General features: G+C 43.4%; 1 protein-coding gene across 1 annotated transcript; it reads right to left on the reverse strand.

Moving 5' to 3' along the window:
• Nucleotides 1-15,084: 15,084 nt before the first annotated feature.
• On the reverse strand, nt 15,085-16,035 carry LOC123413176 (transcription initiation factor IIB-like). Its single transcript, XM_045106127.1, has one exon. The coding sequence runs from the start codon at nt 16,033-16,035 to the stop codon at nt 15,085-15,087; it is 951 nt and encodes a 316-aa protein (XP_044962062.1).
• Between the last annotated feature and the right edge of the window lie 6,216 nt (nt 16,036-22,251).

Below are 22,251 nucleotides of genomic sequence, written 5' to 3' on the forward strand. Positions count from 1 at the left end.
CGGCACTAGATCGTGGGACGGATCGCGGGACGGTTCGCGGGGCGGATCGAGGGACGTGAGGACGTTCCACTACATCAACCGCGTTCACTAACGCTTCTGCTGTGCGATCTACAAGGGTACGTAGATCGGAAATCCCCTCTCGTAGATGGACATCACCATGATAGGTCTTCATGCGCGTAGGAAATTTTTTGTTTCCCATGCGACGTTCTCCAACAGCATTATACCACTAAGATGCGCCCTCTTGAAATTATGCATGGTTTGCGATCTCTGCACCCCTTGATTTGTTATCTCTTTCATCTTTGGAGAAGGTTAATTTTTATGCTGAAGAACATGCTGAATTTATTTAAAAATGCAAGATTAACCAAGGACAACAATGAGAGTATAAATTCTAAATACAAACTTGCTGGGAATGTGTGTAGAAAACATTTTTCTTTGCACATGGAGATCATGTTTAGTTGCATTTATGCAATGATTAGTTTCTTGATTTCCCAAGCCAAATTTTATGTCACGTGTTGATCGACCTTTTGAGGTGTCAGAAAAAAATAATGTTAATGCATATACACGTGAGTTGCGTGCAGATTTTGGGGTTAGTACCATATTTAACTAGCAGGTTCGAAGCCTTATTTGGGTGTGAAATATTAGTTAACATGTGTGTTATTTTATTATAAATTTCCTAGCATGGACAAGAGTCATGAACATTGAGGCATTCAAGCCATGACATGAAGGCACGCGCGACAAATAAGAGCGTAGTTTCGAGTGGAGTTAAGCCCAGTGAAGCCACCATGATAACATATAAGGTCTTGGACTAAATATACAAGGCACCCCTCATAAATTTAGGTCCTTGCTTTCTATAGGTGCAACTCCACCTTATTTTTTGGCTAGTCCGATGTGTTTTGAAAATACCTTTCCACATGCCGTTTTAGAGTCTGTATTGTAGGGGAAACGACCAACAATAGATTTTAGTCCCACCTTGCCAAAGTTGACTGAAATTGCCTCTCTTTCATCCTATAAATACAACCCTTAGGTCATTGCTTAGACTTGGGTTTTATTTAGATGAAAGTTTGTCATAGTTGCAACCCGCATACTTCGTTTGTGTCCTATGGTGAGACCAATACATCTGAGAACACCAGTTCCATTAATAAAGCTTTAATCTTAATTTGCAGTATCGATATTGCAATATTAGTTCATTCTTGTCCTTTGTTTGCATGCATGATCCTCTAGTAGGTTTAGTGTAGATAGTACCTCGTGGTTAGGTCGATCATGCTCTGGTGTGGTTAATAAACTCTTGGAGTTGGTTGAGCGATTGCTAAGTTGCGACATCTTTGCATGTTTGTAGTCGGATAATCAAAGTCTACTCCATTAAAAAGGGTAGTTAACTTCTCATCGAAAGACGAGACATCTTCTCCTCTATCAACAGGAGTCATGAATGGCTAGGATTTCCTAAAGAGATTTTTGGTTTCTTCTTGTGGAGTATGTTCTCCAATATAGCTATGCTCCCATAAAGGGGATCTTTTTAGGAATCTTGTTTTGTTGGTAGCTTGTTATCCCTTGGAATCTTGGGTCTAGATATATTTTACGAAGTACACATTTGTTGGCGAGGAGGAGCTTAGGCGTGGCTAGATTCTTGAGGTTATGCAATAAATACGAAATACCCTCCAACATGCTTTGGTGTGGGCCTTTTAATTAGTGTTCTTGGATGAATAAATGGGTCTCGTTAGTGCCTATGGGTAAAATGTTTTCAAATGTATTTGACTTGGTGTCTTGCTAGAATCTAGGTATGCTTTCTAAGGTTCATATTCATGGTGCAGTGTGTTGGTATATCAGGTGACACAATGTGACATACTTTTGTACTCTTGATGGTTAGCGTGTGCCTTTTATTTGGTGCTCTTGGATGATTAGATTGATCTCGTGAAAGACTTACTAACATGTTAGGTCTGTTGTATTTCCTATTTAGTGGGATAGCGAGGTATCACTGTTGGACATGTTTGCTTAGTTTTGTGCTTCCGATGTTTAATCATGTTGTTGGTTCTTTTTACATGCCTTGTCTTGGACTTCCTGACTCATTTTCTATTGCCTTATCTATAGACTCTCTGCCATTTTGAGATAGGAGCATATTCATCTATGAAATACCTATTTTCGCATTTATTTTTTCACAAAGTACATGTTTATTTTCAAGGAGGAGTTTATGACTGGTTAGATTCTTGAGGTCATGCATAATTAGGGAATTCCCTACAACTTTATTTGGTGCTTTGGTATTGTGAGCATTTTTATTAGTGTCCTTAGATAAATAAATGGATGCGAGAGAAGAGAGATTAAGGATAAAATGTTTTGACGTATCTTAGACTTATTATTTTGTGAAGTTTTTCTAAGTCATTCAGATTATTGAATTTACATCAAATTTAACTCCGGTAATGGATGGCTTGTCCTAAAAGGAAGTCTAGGTCTGAGGGTAGGAGTTGTAAAAGCCCAATTGAAAATAATGCAGGATCTAAGACAAACAACACCCAATGTGGATAAATACAAGTAATTTCATAAGTACAACCAACAATTATTGAGAACATATAGCAATATAAAATTCAATTTGGTAGGATTCTGAAGTGTCATTTATGGATGTTTCCTTTATACTCCTAGGTGACCACATTTTGCTCTGCCTAGAATCCTAGGAGGTTTTTGTGGCCTTCCTAATTTTGTCGGATGCCTCCTCTATGCTTATCACGGAAGGAGCGGGGAGGGAAAAATTGTTGGCTTGTGTTCTTCTATTTCGTGGGTTATCTAGGTACATTCCTTGAATGAATCTACATATGGCGCACATGCAGATCAGTTACTCCTTTGGCCGTTTACCTTTTGGAACCTTTTGGCGACACGTGTGGCTAGCAATGACAACCGGAGATTGAGAAAATAAGGAAGGGCACGTACCTATCGTAGTCATAGTTAAGTGGAATTTTATTATTATTATAGGTGTTAAATTTATGTGCATATTATATCTGATGTGGGCTTTAAGTTTACGATTATATGATTCTTTGATATTTAGTTGGTGAATCCTATATGAATCCTCAAGCAAATATATTCTAGTTTAGGCCAAATAATAATGTAAGATCTAATACCGTCCACTTGTGATACTCAACATGTCTAGCTAATTTTATGTGCTAAAATAGATATTTTTTCATTCGTTTGTTTTGTTTGTTTGTTTTTGTCTTTTATTAGTTTTTCTCTTAAATCCACCAAGAAAAAAAATCTTGGACAATCTTGAAACATTATCTATTTTTCACTTACAAGCACCCAAACAAAACATTGTGGTGGATAAAACTCATGATTATGATTAGATAAAGTAATACATGTTTAAATATTTTTGTACATTTGCATTCTAACTTTTTAGTGAAGAAATAATGTGAATCATTCTTGCTTTATTTTTGCTATAATTTATCTGTAGTTTTACTTTTTCCTTTGACTTATTATCTTTCATTCGTATATGTCTATATGGTTCATCTCAAACATCTTAAATGTTAGTAGGTACATCATCACCCATTTTGATGTTCAAATGTTACTCCTTTTCACTAGATGGTCAAGAATAAAATTTATCTTGCCTCCATACAAGTAAGGTGATGTACCGAAAATATCTACCTTTTTTAACATAGTATAATTGAAGTCATTCACATACATGAGCATACAATTGCCCTTATGAACGTACACACGTACACCCTACCCCTATGAGCACCTTCGAGATACTAAGGTGGCATACCACCTTGAGACTGATGAAGTCGTCACAGATGCCTTTGTGGTCGAAGGAAACGTCTCCTCCTAGTGAACGCAAATCGACGGAAGACTTGAAATAAATTCAAAAAAATGTGAGCATCAATGTCATGTCTGAAGCTTGAACTCTAGTGGGCTTGGGATACCACTATCGTCCTAACTATCCAACCACATGCTGGTGCGCTAAAAAGATCTAAATATACTTTTATAGTGTCATTATATTTTTGCCACATGGAAAAACCATATATCTCTTCATCTCAATTGTCTTTAAACAATATAATTTCATGGAAAAGTACCTATCTCTCGACGTCTTGCATTTCCCATGATGCTGCCAAAATATTATTCTACACACTTCATGGTAAATATTTCTCCATTTTAATTACGCATATATTTTTTTTAAACTTATTGTTGTGTCATCAATATTTTTTTGTAGGATTTTTTTACATCCTTTTGATGTGAACGATGCTATATAATGTTCCTAGGTTTGTATGTATGATATCAACACTCTGGTTTATATGGAGGTTATTTGCATTTGACCTATCCATCTGGTTTCAAATGTCCTAAAATATTTTGAGACAGAACATTTTGTTCTTTATTGACATATTTATATGGAGGTTATTTGCATTTGACCTATCCATCTTGGATTTCCTAAAATGATTAAATCTTTCCTCCTTTGTATAATAAAGTAACTAGAGAAAATTTTAGGCCTGAAATTTCGTGGCATTAATTTCCAAGCTATGACCTTGTGATGTTTGGCCTCATGTGGAATCATAAGGAGGCAACGACGTAGCGACATGATTTTTTTCGGGGGGGGGGGGGGTGATTTGGGTGGAATGTATCTGACAGTTCAATGTCAACACATGTTTGAAGCCATTAAACTTGTGGTTCTAGATATTGGTCTTGGTCAAACTACGCCAAAATTATGGATTTCGTAATTTCTTCCATTTCAATTTTCATTCGAATGGGATCCAATAAAAAAATCAAACCTGGTTTGTAATGTCGCCGCCTTTTTTTTATGGAGACACATTGTCCGAGGTTCACTAAAATCAATAGAATTTTGATGAAAATTTTAGCCCTCCAAGTTGAATGTCACATTCATGGGTAGTGAACATATACTATGTATGACTAGGGTACTTAGAAACCATGTATCACAAATAAATAAATTGGGCATATACTCTGTTTGGAGTAGTAAACATGAGCATTTTTAATACAAAATAATTTTAGGGACAATACTTTTTTGGGCCCTTTCATGTAAGAAGTTACTACCCGATCCCCTCATTATATTTTGAGGTAAATACATCCTTTGTGGTTCAACTTGCCACATATGTTCATTTTAGGGCCTGAATTAGAAAAATGCATTCAAGTGGTTCTAAAACTTGGCACGACCATGCAAATGCGGTGTTGTTTCCATCTGTAATCGTAAAGTGTGTCAATGTGGCACCTTATATGGCTGATGTGATACTAACATGGCATGGGGCACTTAGGGCTGATGTGACAGTTACTTGAATACTACATGTTTATGTGACTAGTGGACCCACCTATCAGGGCTTTAGCGAAAATAACATGACAAATGCGCTTGAAGGAAATCAAACTAGCAACCAGACAGCTGCGCGCTGCTCCCGGTAGCCACTGCAGCGAGCATGTTTAGATGGCAAAAAAATTCGCTTAAGCTTTATGTATGTTAACCAGAACTCTTGTACTTCATCCGTTCAGAACTACTTGTCATAAAAATAGATAAAAATGGTTGTATCTAGAGTCATTATGGTACTCAAGTAATTCTGTTTTGTAGCTAGAAGTTGGGAACACGCCATGACAGTGTTACATCATGTCGTCATTCATGTACAATGCCACGTCGACGCACTTTACGTCTATGGACAGGACTAGTAGTGCATTTGCATCTTGATCCCAAGTTCTAGAACCAATTTGGCGTATTTTCAAGTTCATACACTAAAGTGAACATTGATGGCAAGTTCAAGCACCACCAGTGTTGGGGAACGTCGCATGGGAAACAAAATTTTTCCTACGCGCACGAAGACCTATCATGGTGATGTCCATCTACGAGAGGGGATGAGTGATCTACGTACCCTTGTAGATCGTACAGCAGAAGCGTTAGTGAACGCGGTTGATGTAGTGGAACGTCCTCACGTCCCTCGATCCGCCCCGCGAACAATCCCGCGATCAGTCCCACGATCTAGTACCGAACGGACGGCACCTCCGCGTTCAGCACACGTACAGCTCGACGATGATCTCGGCCTTCTTGATCCAGCAAGAGAGACGGAGAGGTAGAAGAGTTCTCCGGCAGCGTGACGGCGCTCCGGAGGTTGGTGATGACCTTGTCTCAGCAGGGCTCCGCCCGAGCTCCGCAGAAACGCGATCTAGAGGAAAAAACGTGGAGGTATGTGGTCGGGCTGCCGTGGAAAAGTCGTCTCAAATCAGCCCTAAAACCTCCGTATATATAGGTGGGAGGGAGGGGAGGAGGCAGCCTCAAAACCTAAAGGTTTGGCCGAAACTGGAGGTGGAGGAGTCCTACTCCAATCCTACTTGGAGTAGGATTCCACCTTCCCACTTGGAAACTCTTTCCACCTTGTGTTTTTTCCTTCTCAAACCTTATGGGCCTTAGTGGGAACTTATTCCAGCCCACTAGGGGCTGGTTTATCTCTTCCCATAGCCCATGAGACCCCTTGGGGCGTGACACCCCTCCCGATGGTCCCCGGCACCCCTCCCGGCACTCCCGGTACACTACCGATGAGCCCGAAACTTTTCCGGTAATGCACGAAAACCTTCCGGTAACCAAATGAGGTCATCCTATATATCAATCTTCGTTTCTGGACTATTCCGGAAACCCTCGTGACGTCCGTGATCTCATCCGGGACTCCGAACAACATTCGGTAACCAACCATATAACTCAAATACGCATAAAACAACGTCGAACCTTAAGTGTGCAGACCCTGCGGGTTCGAGAACTATGTAGACATGACCCGAGAGACTCCTCGGTCAATATCCAATAGCGGGACCTGGATGCCCATAATGGATCCTACATATTCTACGAAGATCTTATCGTTTGAACCTCAGTGCCGAGGATTCATATAATCCCGTATGTCATTCCCTTTGTCCTTCGGTATGTTACTTGCCCGAGATTCGATCGTTAGTATCCGCATACCTATTTCAATCTCGTTTACCGGCAAGTCTCTTTACTCGTTCCGTAATACAAGATCCCGCAACTTACATTAAGTTAGATTGCTTGCAAGGCTTGTGTGTGATGTTGTATTACCGAGTGGGCCCCGAGATACCTCTCCGTCACACGGAGTGACAAATCCCAGTCTCGATCTATACTAACTCAACGACCACCTTCGGAGATACCTGTAGAGCATCTTTATAGTCACCCAGTTACGTTGCGACGTTTGATACACACAAAGCATTCCTCCGGTGTCCGTGAGTTATATGATCTCATGGTCATAGGAACAAATACTTGACACGCAGAAAACAGTAGCAACAAAATGACACGATCAACATGCTACGTCTATTAGTTTGGGTCTAGTCCATCACATGATTCTCCTAATGATGTGATCCCGTTATCAAGTGACAACACTTGCCTATGGCCAGGAAACCTTGACCATCTTTGATCAACGAGCTAGTCAACTAGAGGCTTACTAGGGACAGTGTTTTGTCTATGTATCCACACAAGTATTGTGTTTCCAATCAATAAAATTATAGCATGGATAATAAACGATTATCATGAACTAAGAAATATAATAATAACTAATTTATTATTGCCTCTAGGGCATATTTCCAACAGTCTCCCACTTGCACTAGAGTCAATAATCTAGTTCACATCACCATGTGATTCCAACGAATCCAACACCCATATAGTTATGGGGTCTGATCACGTCTTGCTCGTGAGAGAGGTTTTAGTCAACGGTTCTGAAACTTTCAGATTCGTGCGTTCTTTACAAATCTTTATGTCATCTTATAGATGCTCCTACTACGTGCTATTCGGAAATGCTCCAAATATCTATTCTACTATACGAATCCGTTTCACTACTCATAGTTATCCGGATTAGTGTCAAAGCTTGCATTGACGTAACCCTTTACGACAAACTCTTTAACCACCTCCATAATCGAGAAAAATTCCTTAGTCCATTAGTTACTAAGGATAAATTTCGACCGCTGCTAGTGATTCAATCATGGATCACTCTCTGTACCTCTCAACATACTTTGAGTCAAGGCACACTTCAGGTGCGGTACACATCATGGCATACTTTAGATTCTACGGCTAAGGCATAGAAGACGACCTTCGTCTATTCTCCTTATTCTGCCGTGGTCGGGTTTTGAGTCTTACTCAAATTCACACCTCACAACGCAACCAAGAACTCCTTCTTTGCTGGTCTATTTTGAACTCTTTCAAAAACTTGTCAAGGCATGCATCTTGTTGAAACTTCTATTAAGCGCTTTCGATCTATCTCCATAGATCTTTGATGCTCAACGTTCAAGTAGCGTAATCCAGGTACTCCTTTGAAAACTTCTTTCAAACAACCTTGTATGCTTTACAGAAATTATACATTACTTCTGATCCACAATATGTCAACCACATATACCTATCAGAAATTCTATAGTGCTCCCACTCACTTCTTTGGAAATACAAGTTTCTCATAAACCTTGTACAAACCCAAAATCTTTGATCATCTCATCAAAGTGTATATTCCAACTCCGAGATGCTTGCACCAGTCCATTGAAGGATCACTAGAGCTTGCATACTTGCTAGTATCTTTAGGATCGACAAAACCTTCTGGTTGTATCACATACAATGTTTGCTCAAGGAAACCGTCGAGAAAACAATGTTTTGACATCCTACATGCAATATTTCATAAATAATGCATCAACAACTAACATAATTCTAACAGACTTTTAGCATCACTACGAGTGAGAAAGTCTCATCATAGTCAACTGTTTGATCTTATCGAAAACATCTTTGCGACAAGTCGAGCTTTTCTTAATAGTGACTTATCACCATCATCGTCTGTCTTCTTTTAAAGATCCATTTTTACTCAATAGTCCTATGACCATCAAGTAGTTCTACCAAAGTCTACACTTTGTTTTCACACATGGATCCTCTCTCGGATTTCATGGCTTCCAGCCATTTGTCGGAATCTGGGCCCACCATCGCTTTCTCCATAACTCGTAGGTTCACTGTTGCTCAACAACATGACCTCCAAGACAGGGTTACCGTACTACTCTGCAGCAGTACGTGACCTTGTCGACCTACGAGGTTTGTAGTAACTTGATTCGAAGCTCGATGATCATCATCATCAGCTTCCACTTCAATTGGTGTAGGCGCCACATGACCAACTTCCTGCGCCCTGCTACACACTGGTTGAAGTGATGGTTCAATAACCTCATCAAGTTCTACTACCCTCCCACTCAATTCTTTCGAGAGAAACCTTTCCTCGAGAAAGGATCCGTTTCTAGAAACAAACACTTTGCTTTCGGATCTGAGATAGGAGATGTACCCAACTATTTTGGATATCCTATGAAGATGCATTTATCCGCTTTGGGTTCGAGCTTATCAGACTGAAACTTTTTCAGATAAGTGTCGAAACCCCAAACTTTCAAGAAACGACAGTTTAGATTTCTCTAAACCTCAGTCTATACTGTGTCATCTCAACGGAAATACGTGGTGCACTATTTAAAGTGAGTGCGGTTGTCTCTAATGCATAACCCATAAACGATAGTGGTAATTCGATAAGAGACATCATAGTATGCACCATACCAAATAGTGCGTGGCTATGACGTTCAGACACATCATCACACTATGATGTTCCAGGTGGCATGAACTGCAAAACAATTTCCACATTGTATTAACTGTGTACCAAAACTCGTAACTCAGATATTCATTTCCATGATCATATCGTAGACAGTTTATCCTCTTGTTACGACGAACTTCACTCTGAAACGGAATTGAACTTTTCAACATTTTAGACTTGTGATTCATTAAGTAAATACTCCTGTATCTACTCAAATCGTCAGTGAAGTAAGAACATAATGATATCCACTGCGTGCCTCAGCACCCATTGGACTGCATACATCAAAATGTATCACTTCCAACAAGTTACTATCTTATTTCATCTCAATGAAAACAAGGCCTTGCTCATGCGGTATGATTCGCATGTCACTAGTGATTCGAAATCAGGTGAGTACAAAGATCCATCAGCATGGAGCCTCTTCATGCAATTTATACTAACATGACTCAAGCGGCAGTGCCACAAGTAAGTGGTACTATCATCATCAACTCGTATCTTTTGGCACCAATATCATGAACATGTGTAACACTACGATCGAGATTCAATAAACCATTGAAGGTGATTATTCAAGAAAATAGAGTAACCATTATTCTCTTCAAATGAATAATCGTATTGCAATAAACACGATCCAATCATGTTCATGCTTAACGCAAGCACCAAATAACAATTATTTAGGTTTAACACCAATCCCGATGGTAGAGGGAGCGTGCGACGTTTTATCATATCAATCTTGGAAACACTTCCAACACGTATCGTCACCTCGCCTTTAGCCAGTCTCCGTTTATGCCGTAGCTTTCATTTCGCGTCACTAATCACTTAGCAACCGAACCGGTATCCAATACCCTCGTGCTACTAGGAGTACTAGTAAAGTACACATCAACATCATGTATATCAAATACACTTCTTTCGACTTTTGCCAGCCTTCTTATCTACCAAGTATCTTGAGTTGCTCCGCCTCAGTGATTGTTCCCCTCATTACAGAAGCACTTAGTCTCGGGTTTGGGTTTAATCTTGGGTCTCTTCATTAGTGCAGCAACTGGTTTGCCGTTTCACAAAGTATCCCTTCTAGCCCTTGCCTTTCTTCAAACTTAGTGATTTTACAAACCATCAACTATTGATGCTCCTTCTTGATTTCTACTTTCGCAGTGTCAAACATCGCGAATCGCTCAAGGATCATTGTATGTATCCTTGATATGTTATAGTTCATCACGAAGCTCTCACAGCTTGGTGGCAGTGACTTTGGAGAACTATCACTATCTCATCTGGAAGATTGACTCCCACTTGATTCAAGCGATTGTCGTACTCAGACAATCTGAGCACATGCTCAACGATTGAGCCTTTTCTCCTGTGCTTTGTGGACAAAGAATCTTGTCGGAGGTATCGTACCTCTTAACAAGGGCACAAGCATGAAATCACAATTTCATCTCTTTAGAACATCACTTATGGTCCGTGACGTTTTACAACGTTTTCGGCGCCTTGCTTCTAAGCCATTAAGTATTTTTGTACTGAACTATCGTGTAGTCATCAGAAACGTGTATGTCGGATGTTCACAGCATCCACAGACGACGCTCGAGGTGCAGCACACCGAGTGGTGCATTAAGGACATAAGCCTTCTGTGCAGCAACGCGGACAATCCTCGGTTTTACAGACTCAGTCTGCAAAGTTTGCTACTATCAACTTTCAACTAAATTTTCTCTAGGAACATATAAAACAGTAGAGCTATAGCGCAAGCTACATCGTAATTCGCAAAGACCATTAGACTATGTTCATGACAATTAGTTCAATTAATCATATTACTTAAGAACTCCCACTCAAAAAGTACATCTCTCTAGTCATTTGAGTGGTACATGATCCAAATCCACTATCTCAAGTCCGATCATCACGTGAGTCGAGAATAGTTTCAGTGGTAAGCATCTCTATGCTAATCATATCAACTATACGATTCATGCTCGACCTTTCGGTCTCATGTGTTCCGAGCCATGTCTGCACATGCTAGGCTCCTCATGGGGAACGTCGCATGGGAAACAAAAATTTTCCTATGCGCACGAAGACCTATCATGGTGATGTCCATCTACGAGAGGGGATGAGTGATCTACGTACCCTTGTAGATCGTACAGCAGAAGCGTTAGTGAACGCGGTTGATGTAGTGGAACGTCCTCACGTCCCTCGATCCGCCCCGCGAACAATCCCGCGATCAGTCCCACGATCTAGTACCGAACGGACGGCACCTCCGCGTTCAGCACACGTACAGCTCGATGATGATCTCGGCCTTCTTGATCCAGCAAGAGAGACGGAGAAGTAGAAGAGTTCTCCGGCAGCGTGACGGCGCTCCGGAGGTTGGTGATGACCTTGTCTCAGCAGGGCTCCGCCCGAGCTCCGCAGAAACGCGATCTAGAGGAAAAACCGTGGAGGTATGTGGTCGGGCTGCCGTGGAAAAGTCGTCTCAAATCAGCCCTAAAACCTCCGTATATATAGGTGGGAGGGAGGGGAGGAGGCAGCCTCAAAACCTAAATGTTTGGCCGAAATTGGAGGTGGAGGAGTCCTACTCCAATGCTACTTGGAGTAGGATTCCACCTTCCCACTTGGAAACTCTTTCCACCTTGTGTTTTTTCCTTCTCAAACCTTATGGGCCTTAGTGGGAACTTATTCCAGCCCACTAGGGGCTGGTTTATCTCTTCCCATAGCCCATGAGACCCCTTGGGGCGTGACACCCCTCCCGATGGTCCCCGGCACCCCTCCCGGCACTCCCGGTACACTACCGATGAGCCCGAAACTTTTCCGGTAATGCACGAAAACCTTCCGGTAACCAAATGAGGTCATCCTATATATCAATCTTCGTTTCTGGACTATTCCGGAAACCCTCGTGACGTCCGTGATCTCATCCGGGACTCCGAACAACATTCGGTAACCAACCATATAACTCAAATACGCATAAAACAACGTCGAACCTTAAGTGTGCAGACCCTGCGGGTTCGAGAACTATGTAGACATGACCCGAGAGACTCCTCGGTCAATATCCAATAGCGGGACCTGGATGCCCATATTGGATCCTACATATTCTACGAAGATCTTATCGTTTGAACCTCAGTGCCAAGGATTCATATAATCCCGTATGTCATTCCCTTTGTCCTTCGGTATGTTACTTGCCCGAGATTCGATCGTTAGTATCCGCATACCTATTTCAATCTCGTTTACCGGCAAGTCTCTTTACTCGTTCCGTAATATAAGATCCCGCAACTTACATTAAGTTACATTGCTTGCAAGGCTTGTGTGTGATGTTGTATTACCGAGTGGGCCCCGAGATACCTCTCCGTCACACGGAGTGACAAATCCCAGTCTCGATCTATACTAACTCAACGAACACCTTCGGAGATACCTGTAGAGCATCTTTATAGTCACCCAGTTACGTTGCGACGTTTGATACACACAAAGCATTCCTCCGGTGTCCGTGAGTTATATGATCTCATGGTCATAGGAACAAATACTTGACACGCAGAAAACAGTAGCAACAAAATGACACGACCAACATGCTACGTCTATTAGTTTGGGTCTAGTCCATCACATGATTCTCCTAATGATGTGATCCCGTTATCAAGTGACAACACTTGCCTATGGCCAGGAAACCTTGACCATCTTTGATCAACGAGCTAGTCAACTAGAGGCTTACTAGGGACAGTGTTTTGTCTATGTATCCACACAAGTATTGTGTTTCCAATCAATACAATTATAGCATGGATAATAAACGATTATCATGAACTAAGAAATATAATAATAACTAATTTATTATTGCCTCTAGGGCATATTTCCAACAACCAGTGCATTTACCTCTTATATTTTTGAGGATGCGTCCTGCCACCGTGAAAGCAACATGGTTGAGAAACCTCATCTCAACAACCTATGTTAGTTTCTTTCAACTCATGTCTAACTCAAAAAGATTTTTTCGATACTTTGGCATATGTATCTGAACAGTAGTCATATGATCTCACAAGAGTAGACATCACATTGCAATGCCAGTTTGGTTTTGGAAGTCATTCAAGTTCTTGGTTAAGGATTTTGTTTGGTTAAATTGCACTGAAATCACCAGCCATTCTGGTTTCAATTCCGACGAGACTCAAGCGAATTACGAAATTGTTTGAACCTAACCGGTATTGAAGCGCCAACCCCTTCTTTGAGACTGTTTCCGCTTTTCACCGGAACATAAACTTTGCTGTAATCGGTCAAATCCTGGTGAAAAATGTCGAGCCTTCGAAATTATTAGTCACACATTCATGAGACCATTAATTCACCCGTAGCGGACTTGACAACCCTATCTCAGACGAAAGTTCATGAGCGATATTTAGTTATTGATTCCTATATGAATCCTACAAACAAATATATACCAGTTTAGGCTAATTTTAGATATGTTCATGCGTTTTTATTGTTGTTTGGTTGTGTCTTTTATTCTTCAAATTATGCTGCAATTACTGATTTGTAATTCCGTCCATTTTGATTTCCATTTCAATGGGATCCAAACAAATTTGAATATTTGTTTGAACCAAACCTGATTTGTAGTGTCCCCGCCTTTTTTGACCGAGACATGTTGTCCGAGGTTCATAAAAATCAACGGAATTTGTGTGAAAAATGTTAGCCTTCAAGTTAGTTCACGTATGGGGTCATTTATGAGCAGTCTACTTAGCAACCATGTTCCGGACATAAATTGGACATCTACTCTGTTTGGTGTAGTGAATATCAACATTTTTAATACAAAATGTATATAGTAATTTTAGGGACAATTCTCTTTTGGGTCCTTTCATGTAAGAAGTTACTAGTTAATCCCCTCGTTATGTTTTTGAGGATGTGTCCTGCCACCGTGGAAACAACATACATGGTTGAGTAACCTCGGTTCAACAACCCATGTCAGTTTTTTTTTAATTGGTGTATAAAACTCGAAAACATACTTAGGCATATGTATCTGAACATTTGTCAGATTATCTCGCAAGAGTAGACATCACATTGCCATGCCGGTTTGGTTTTGGAAGTTATTCAAGTTGTTGGTTAGGGATTTGTTTTTGCACTGAAATCATCTATTTCAGTTTTTAATCCGGCCATTCTGGTTTCAATTTCAATGAGATTCAAGCAAAATTTGTTTGAACCTAGCCGGTATTGAAGCGTCACCTTCTTCTTTGAGACCGTTGCCGCCTTTTTCACCGGAACATAAACTTCATTGTAATCGATCAAATCTCGGTGAAAAATGTCGAGCCCTCGAAATTGTTAGTCTTGCGTTCATGCGTAGCGTACTTGGCAACCCTGTCTCAGACCTTAGTTCATGAGTTTAATCGGTTGAAATGATCGATCGAAGCACAGATTCATTCACGAATGATTCAGCACTTAGAAACGAAGTCCAACAGAAACTTCACATGTCCAAGACTAAGATATATAGTTGCCAACAACAGCACACGTTTGGAATTTTGGCCACGGCAAACATGATTGCATGTGCAAGCTCGCGCTGCCAAACAGCCAAAGGATCAAGAAGCGTTAATATCGTGGGCGCTCAGGATCAGCCGAAGAGCATCTGGGCGTGCGGACTGAGGTCTTTGTGCGCCTCCTTGATGGTGCCCTCGGCGACGCCGGTGGCCACGGACACGTCCTTGACGGACCTGCCGGCGCCAGCACGCTGCACAACCATGTAGATGATGGCGGCGGCGACGGACTCCGGGTTGCGGCGCACGTCGAGGCCTTCCTCGACCTTCCGCACTGCCTCCTGCGCGTCGCGCACCTCCTGGTTTCCCAGGCCGAGCCGGGAGCAGAAGCGGCGCAGGTAGTCGGAGGCGCTCACGACGCCGATGTCCATCACCTGGCCGTCCTCCTCCCCAAGGAGCCTCTTGATGTGTGTCGTCATCTTGCCAATGTCCTTCTTCGATTCCGCGCCCCCAGCGGTGACGGAGGCGAGCTCCTTGTACGTGCGTGGCATGCCGAGGTTGCGGCAGGCGATGTAGAGGCAGGCAGCGTAGACGGCGTCCCGCTTCCGGCCGCGAGGGGAGCCCTTGGCATCGTACAGCTTCTTGAACGTCTCCTTGGCCAGGTCCCGGATCGTGGCCACGAGTCCAAGCCGGTCGGCCATGTCAGCGATGCCGCGGAAGCCGTCGACGAGGGTGTTTTCGGACGCCGCGCTAGCGTCGGCATCGCGCACCGACATCCTCGGCAGGGCGTTGGCCCCCACGCCGGTGGCGGAGGACTTGTTGGAGTAGACAATGACCGTGGAGAGTTTAGCGTTGAGGAAGGGGTCTCTGGACGCGCCGACGCGGCTGGGGTCGCGGTCGTCGCCGCCGCCGTCGTCCGCGAAGTTGCGCCACTCGGAACACTCGTCGATGTAGTGCGCGTCGAGAACCAGCGCGCACTCGGTGCAGATTGTGTCGCCGGTGGCGTGGTCGAGCACAACCTCCGTCGCGCGGTGGCACTCCGGGCAGTACACTCGCTCGTCGGCAGCAGAGCTGGTGCTGGTGTACATGGCTGCTGCCGCCGCCGCGTGCGCAGTTTTGGGATGGCTGGGGCGACGGGTTGGGGAAAAGGGTTTGACAAGGTTGGATTGGGGCTTTGGGCTGATATATATAGACGCATAGGTCGGTTCGTGAGGCTAGTTTGGAGCTGGGCACGAGTTCGACTCGGTTTGGAGCCCGGAGAATAGAAAATTGGCCCCGTCCGGCCCTCTCACCCCAGACCACAGCAGCCACGGCGAAGCGTCCCACCGCGTTGCGGGACCGCGCGACCCATGGGGTCAGCGTGTCAGCGAGGACGGTCGATCGGGTTTGCCTTTGGCGATGCGACGTGCGTGCCCCCACGCACTGGCCCGTGCGCCCCGCAGGCGGGGCCAATCCGAGCCACAAATCCGGTAGGCCATAGCCGCAGCCTTTAGGACGCGGCACGCGGCACCCTGTAGCCTCGGCGTCTGCAACAGAGGCCCCATCATTGTTTGCCGCTCGCGCTCACGCATCGAGTGAGCGGCCCTCGCTTTAATCCATTCCCCTCGTAGCCAAAATGAAACGGGAGCGGCGCTCACGCATCGAGCGAGCGGCCCTCGTTTTGACAACAGAGGCCCCGTCACTGTTTGCTGCCCCGTTACCGTGATTCTTTCGTGAAAAGTTTTTACGATCATGCATTTATAATTTTCTTTCAGGGGAAAATATTGTGACTTGTTTAAAGTTTAAAGCCTCTTTAATCGTAATCATCGAGCTCACACATTAAAGGAGAAACATGAAGCTAAATTTTACATAAAGATTTCAAACAACCCTCCTATAACTCCCTACGTATTCACTGAGCCGCATTAGATTTGTAGGCTGCTTGTACATGGGTTTGGCCGAACGGATCAAGCCTTAAAGCAAGACCTCTGCAGAGGGGAGGCATCGAATAAAATAGAATCGGAGGCATCAAACAGAGTAGAATTGGCTTGGCCTTCTTCCTCCTACAGCTCCTCCCTCCCTCATACCAGACGAGTTTATCCCTTCTCCCTAATTCTCTCTTGCTGCACACCTCCCTCGTACCAGACGAGTGTATCCCTTCTCCCTCATTCTCTCTTGTTGCACACCTTGATTCTATGCTTTTCCCATCCTTGATTCTCTTCTATGGATTGTAGTTCCTTTGTGAACCATGGTTTGGTGCTTTAATTCATACACCAGGAACACTTGTATCCATGGATTTGGTGATGTTCGGTTTCCAATGCCGAGGTTGTCAAGCCTATGATGATGTTGACTCCTATAAAAAGTGAGGTGCAATCAACACTCACTGCGCTTGCCCCTCTCATGATATCCATGGAGCCTTCCCTGGACAACGCGCTTCAGCCATGCAGTGACCTGGAGTTCGACATGCTGATAACCACCACTTGTTCGAGCATTATCCTGGCCAAGGCATCAATAGTGTCGATGTGTTCCATACCAGGGGGCGTTGTCTGCGGCTATAACTAGTCTTTTGGAGCATTTGTTGATTCTACCATTGCAGTCGTCCGCCACTCTTGAGCTTGGCAAGCAAATGCTCAACAAGTGCTTGATAGAATGCTTCGACGAAGACAACAACAGGACAATGCATATGTTCTCGCTGGTGCCGGTAGGTGATGATATAGAGGACGTCGAGATGTGTGTGCTGCTCGAAGAAGGGTTGCAACATGAGTGGCAACCATGGCCTCCAGAATTGCAAGTGTGGATAAGCCACACTATACACATATGCAGGCCACAACCATGGCCGTCGTTTGCATGCAACCGACAAGAAAGTGTACATATTACATTGTACTGCCTACCACGACAAACACCATACTTGGATTTGTTATTTGGAACTCTGCCTCCGAGGAAATGTTTCTATACCGACAGTGGTCATTTCTTGTGTTGATGGTGGAGTCCGGCCAGCACCAAGGGACAATATATGTCTCATGGTATTGATCTGGGTATAATGTCAATCTCCAGCTCTATCCTAGGCATCCTGAGACTTGCTATCAAGCTGAAGGCTGGAAGGTGCATATGCAAAAACTTAATTAAGTTTACTCACATGCCATGAGGTCAACTAGTGCTTACTATGCTAGAACCATACATATGTGGAGTATTTAATTGCAAACATTTTGTTGGAACCATCAAAGTCTATGGCATGAACCTGCTACTTGTCCTAAATGTTTGGGAGGATGCCAAGATTAGAGTTCTTTCAATAGAACTTTACGTGCAATGGGAGCCTGCTATTATGAAGATTGTTAATATGCATGAAATTGTGGGGCAGCGGGTATGGTCAATTTTTGGTCTTGAGCTTTGTGCAAATGTATCAACGGATAACTCCTCGTTGGATGTTATAATTCTCTATGAAGCTTCTGTCATTTTCTGCTTACCAAAGATGCAAAATATGGATGAATCCCTGTTATTCGTTCCGTACTAAGCGGGGGTTTGTCTGCGGCTATAACTAGTCTTTTGGATCATGTGTTGATTTTACCATTGCAGTCGTCCGCCGCTCTTGAGCTTGACAAGCAAATGCTCAACAAGTGCTTGACAGAATGCTTCGACGAAGACATCAGTAGGACAATGCATATGTTCTCGCTGGTGCCGGTAGATGATGATATTGAGGAAGTTGAGATGTGTGTGCTTCTCGAAGAAGGGTTGCAACATGAGTGGAAACCATGGCCTCCAGAATTGCAAGTGTGGATAAGCCACACTATACACATATGCAGGCCACAACGACAGCCGTCGTTGAGAATATCAAAGAGAAGCTCGAGGTCATGCAATTGGCCACAACAAATTGGGATCCTGGTACGTTCAGGTTCGCTTGTATAGATTGGAATTGATGTTGCGTGACCCTAGAGCGCATGCTTTTGATTTATGCCTTATTGCAGCAACCAAGTTGGTTTCCGACTCAAACTACACAATCATGTCATGCTTTCTTTGCTTATTCCAAATGATAAATGGTACTAAAGAATATCAACTGGATTTGTTGTTGTTGAACAGTGGGAAACATGATTTAGGTCTTACTAACAATTTCAATGTTCAAGCTCTTCTGTGTGTTGCCGTGATGGAAAAATGGGAGTCGTGTCGGTTAGTATACTCTGTATGCATCAAGAAATTTGAGAATCCAATACATCAGCTAATTGGAATATTGCAGTATATACAGTGCCCAAGATTAGTTATTATCTGGAGTCAAATGAGTCTGATGTTGAACTGTACAAGTTGGAGACCACAAATGAAAGTACATACAAGCGTCGTCCTTTGTCTAGGAACAAATGCAGATTGAGCAACTGAAACTACTGGTAGAATTTCAAGGATGAAAAAATACCTACATGATAGTGAATCAGAACTAGCTTTTGTCCGTGTCATTTGCCACTATCGAATTGATCAGTGGGTTTCATTCATTCATGAGGAAATGGTTCCCATGCATCACGAAGAAGATGGATTGCAACACTGCTTCTACAACCAATCCAGGTTGTTTAAGTCATGTATTCCTCAGCCATGCAACATGTGCACACTTGATGGATTGCCATGAAAACTCGGAGGCGTTCATGGAAGTGGAATCCGAGCCATTGCCGGGGCGGTAGCGTAACACCCTACATACTCGCTAGACTGCATTAGATTTGTGGGTTGCTTTTATTGGGCTCCGCCCAGCAGATCAAGCCTTGGAGCAAGAACTCTAAAGGACAGAGGAGTGCAGAGGGGAGGCATCGAACATAATATAATTGGCTTGGCCTTCTTCCTCCTCCAGCTCCTCCCTCCCTCGTACTAGACGAGTGTATCCGTTCTCCTTGATTCTCTCTTGCTGCACACCTTGATTCTATGCTTTTTCCCAACCTTGATTTTGTTCTCTAGAATGTAGTTTCCTTTTGAACCTTGGTTTGGTGATTTAATTCATACACCGAGAACACTTGTATCCATGTATTTGGTGTTGTTCGGTATCGATTTGTCACTTGCTGATCTAGGAGCATTATTCCTCCATACCTAGGATGTGTGTAACTTTGTTTACAAAACTTCGCACCCAAACAACACTATACCTCAGAAAATAACGGAGTAAACCTTTTATCTCCTCCACCGGTTACCCATTAACCGAGAAGTCCTTCACATCATTCGTAACCATGGACCTCTTTGCCACCACTTGTGAATCTGTGTCGAGAATGATACTTTGAATTCAAAGTTCATGTTCCAACGAAAGGGTTCTCCAAGAGGCCAGTATCTCTGCTACTTCTGCATTGTGAGTAGATGGAAAAAAGGCAATGTCCCGCAAGGAAACGCCATGGTTGTCCAATGTTGGGGATCGTTGCATGGGAAACAAAAAATTTCCTATGCACACGAAGACCTATCATGGTGATGTCCATCTACGAGAGGAGATTTGGATCTATGTACCCTTGTAGATCGCACATCAGGAAGCGTTAAGAAACGAGGTTGATGTAGTGGAACGTCTTCACGTCCCTCGAACCGCCCCACGAACCGTCCCGCGGGTCCATGGAAATTACCTAGATGGCTTCTTATCTCTCTACGACCTTCAATACAATGTTTGGTGTAATTCCTACGGTTGTCTATTCGATGTAATCCTCTTTTGTGGTGTGTTTGTTGGGATCCGTTGAATTGTAGGCTTATGATTAGATTATTTATTGAAAGTAATTGAGTCTCCTTTGTATTCTATTATGCATGATTATTATAGCTTCTTATTGTTGGAATTATGCCCTAGAGGCAATAATAAATATAGTTATTATTATAATTCCTGTATCAAGATAATCGTTTATTATCCATGCTATAATTGTATTGAATGAAGACTCATTTACATGTGTGGATACATAGACAAAACACCGTCCCTAGCAAGCCTCTAGTTGGCTAGCCAGTTGATCAAAGATAGTTAGTGTCTTCTGATTATGAACAAGGTGTTGTTACTTGATAACTGGATCACGTCATTAGGAGAATCACGTGATGGACTAGACCCAAACTAATAGACGTAGCATGTTGATCGTGTCATTTTGTTGCTACTGTTTTCTGCGTGTCAAGTATTTATTCCTATGACCATGACATCATATAACTCACTGACATCGGAGGAATGCTTTGTGTGTATCAAACGTCGCAACGTAACTGGGTGACTATAAAGATGCTCTACAGGTATCTCCGAAGGTGTTAGTTGAGTTAGTATGGATCAAGACTGGGATTTGTCACTCCGTGTGAACGGAGAGGTATCTCGGGGCCCACTCGGTAATACAACATCACACACAAGCCTTGCAAGCAATGTAACTTAGTGTAAGTTGCGGGATCTTGTATTACGGAACGAGTAAAGAGACTTGCCGGTAAACGAGATTGAAATAGGTATACGGATACTGACGATCGAATCTTGGGCAAGTAACATACCGAAGGACAAAGGGAATGACATACAGGATTGTATGAATCCTTGGCACTGAGGTTCAAACGATAAGATCTTCATAGAATATGTAGGTTCCAATATGGGCATCCAGGTCCCGCTATTGGATATTGACCGAGGAGTCTCTCGGGTCATGTCTACATAGTTCTCGAACCCGCAGGGTCTGCACACTTAAGGTTCGACGTTGCTTTATGCGTATTACCGAATTTTGTTCGGAGTCCCGGATGAGATACGGACGTCACGAGGGTTTTCGGAATAGTCCGTAAACGAAGATTGATATATAGGATGACCTCATTTGATTACCGGAAGGTTTTCGGATTTACCGGGAATGTACCGGGAATGACGAATGGGTCCCGGGAGTTCACGGGGGGGGGGGGGGGGGCAACCCACCCCGGGGAAGCCCATAGGCCTTGAGGGTGGCACACCAGCCCTTAGTGGGCTGGTGGGACAGCCCAAAAGGGCTCTATGCGCCAAGCAAAGAAAATCAAGAGGAAAAGGAAAAAAAAAGGAGGAGGTGGGAAGGAAGGGGGACTCCCTCCCACCAAACCTAGTCCAACTCGGTTTGGGGGGGGAGTCCTCCTCCCTTGGACTCGGCCGACCCCCTTGGGGCTCCTTGAGCCCCAAGGCAAGGTCCCCTCCCTCCCACCTATATATACGGAGGTTTTAGGGTTGATTTGAGACGACTTTTCCACGGCAGCCCGACCACATACCTCCACGGTTTTTCCTCTAGATCGCGTTTCTGCGGAGCTCGGGCGGAGCCCTGCTGAGACAAGGTCATCACCAACCTCCGGAGCGCCGTCACCCTGCCGGAGAACTCTTCTACCTCTCCGTCTCTCTTGCTGGATCAAGAAGGCCGAGATCATCATCGAGCTGT

This window comes from Hordeum vulgare, chromosome 1H, assembly GCF_904849725.1.
Source record: "Hordeum vulgare subsp. vulgare chromosome 1H, MorexV3_pseudomolecules_assembly, whole genome shotgun sequence".
NCBI classification, from domain to species: Eukaryota; Viridiplantae; Streptophyta; class Magnoliopsida; order Poales; family Poaceae; genus Hordeum; species Hordeum vulgare.

What these genes read in the sequence shown, in the direction of transcription:
- LOC123413176 (XM_045106127.1), bottom strand. Translation starts at nt 16,035, where the DNA reads ATGTACACCAGCACCAGCTCTGCTGCCGACGAGCGAGTGTACTGCCCG.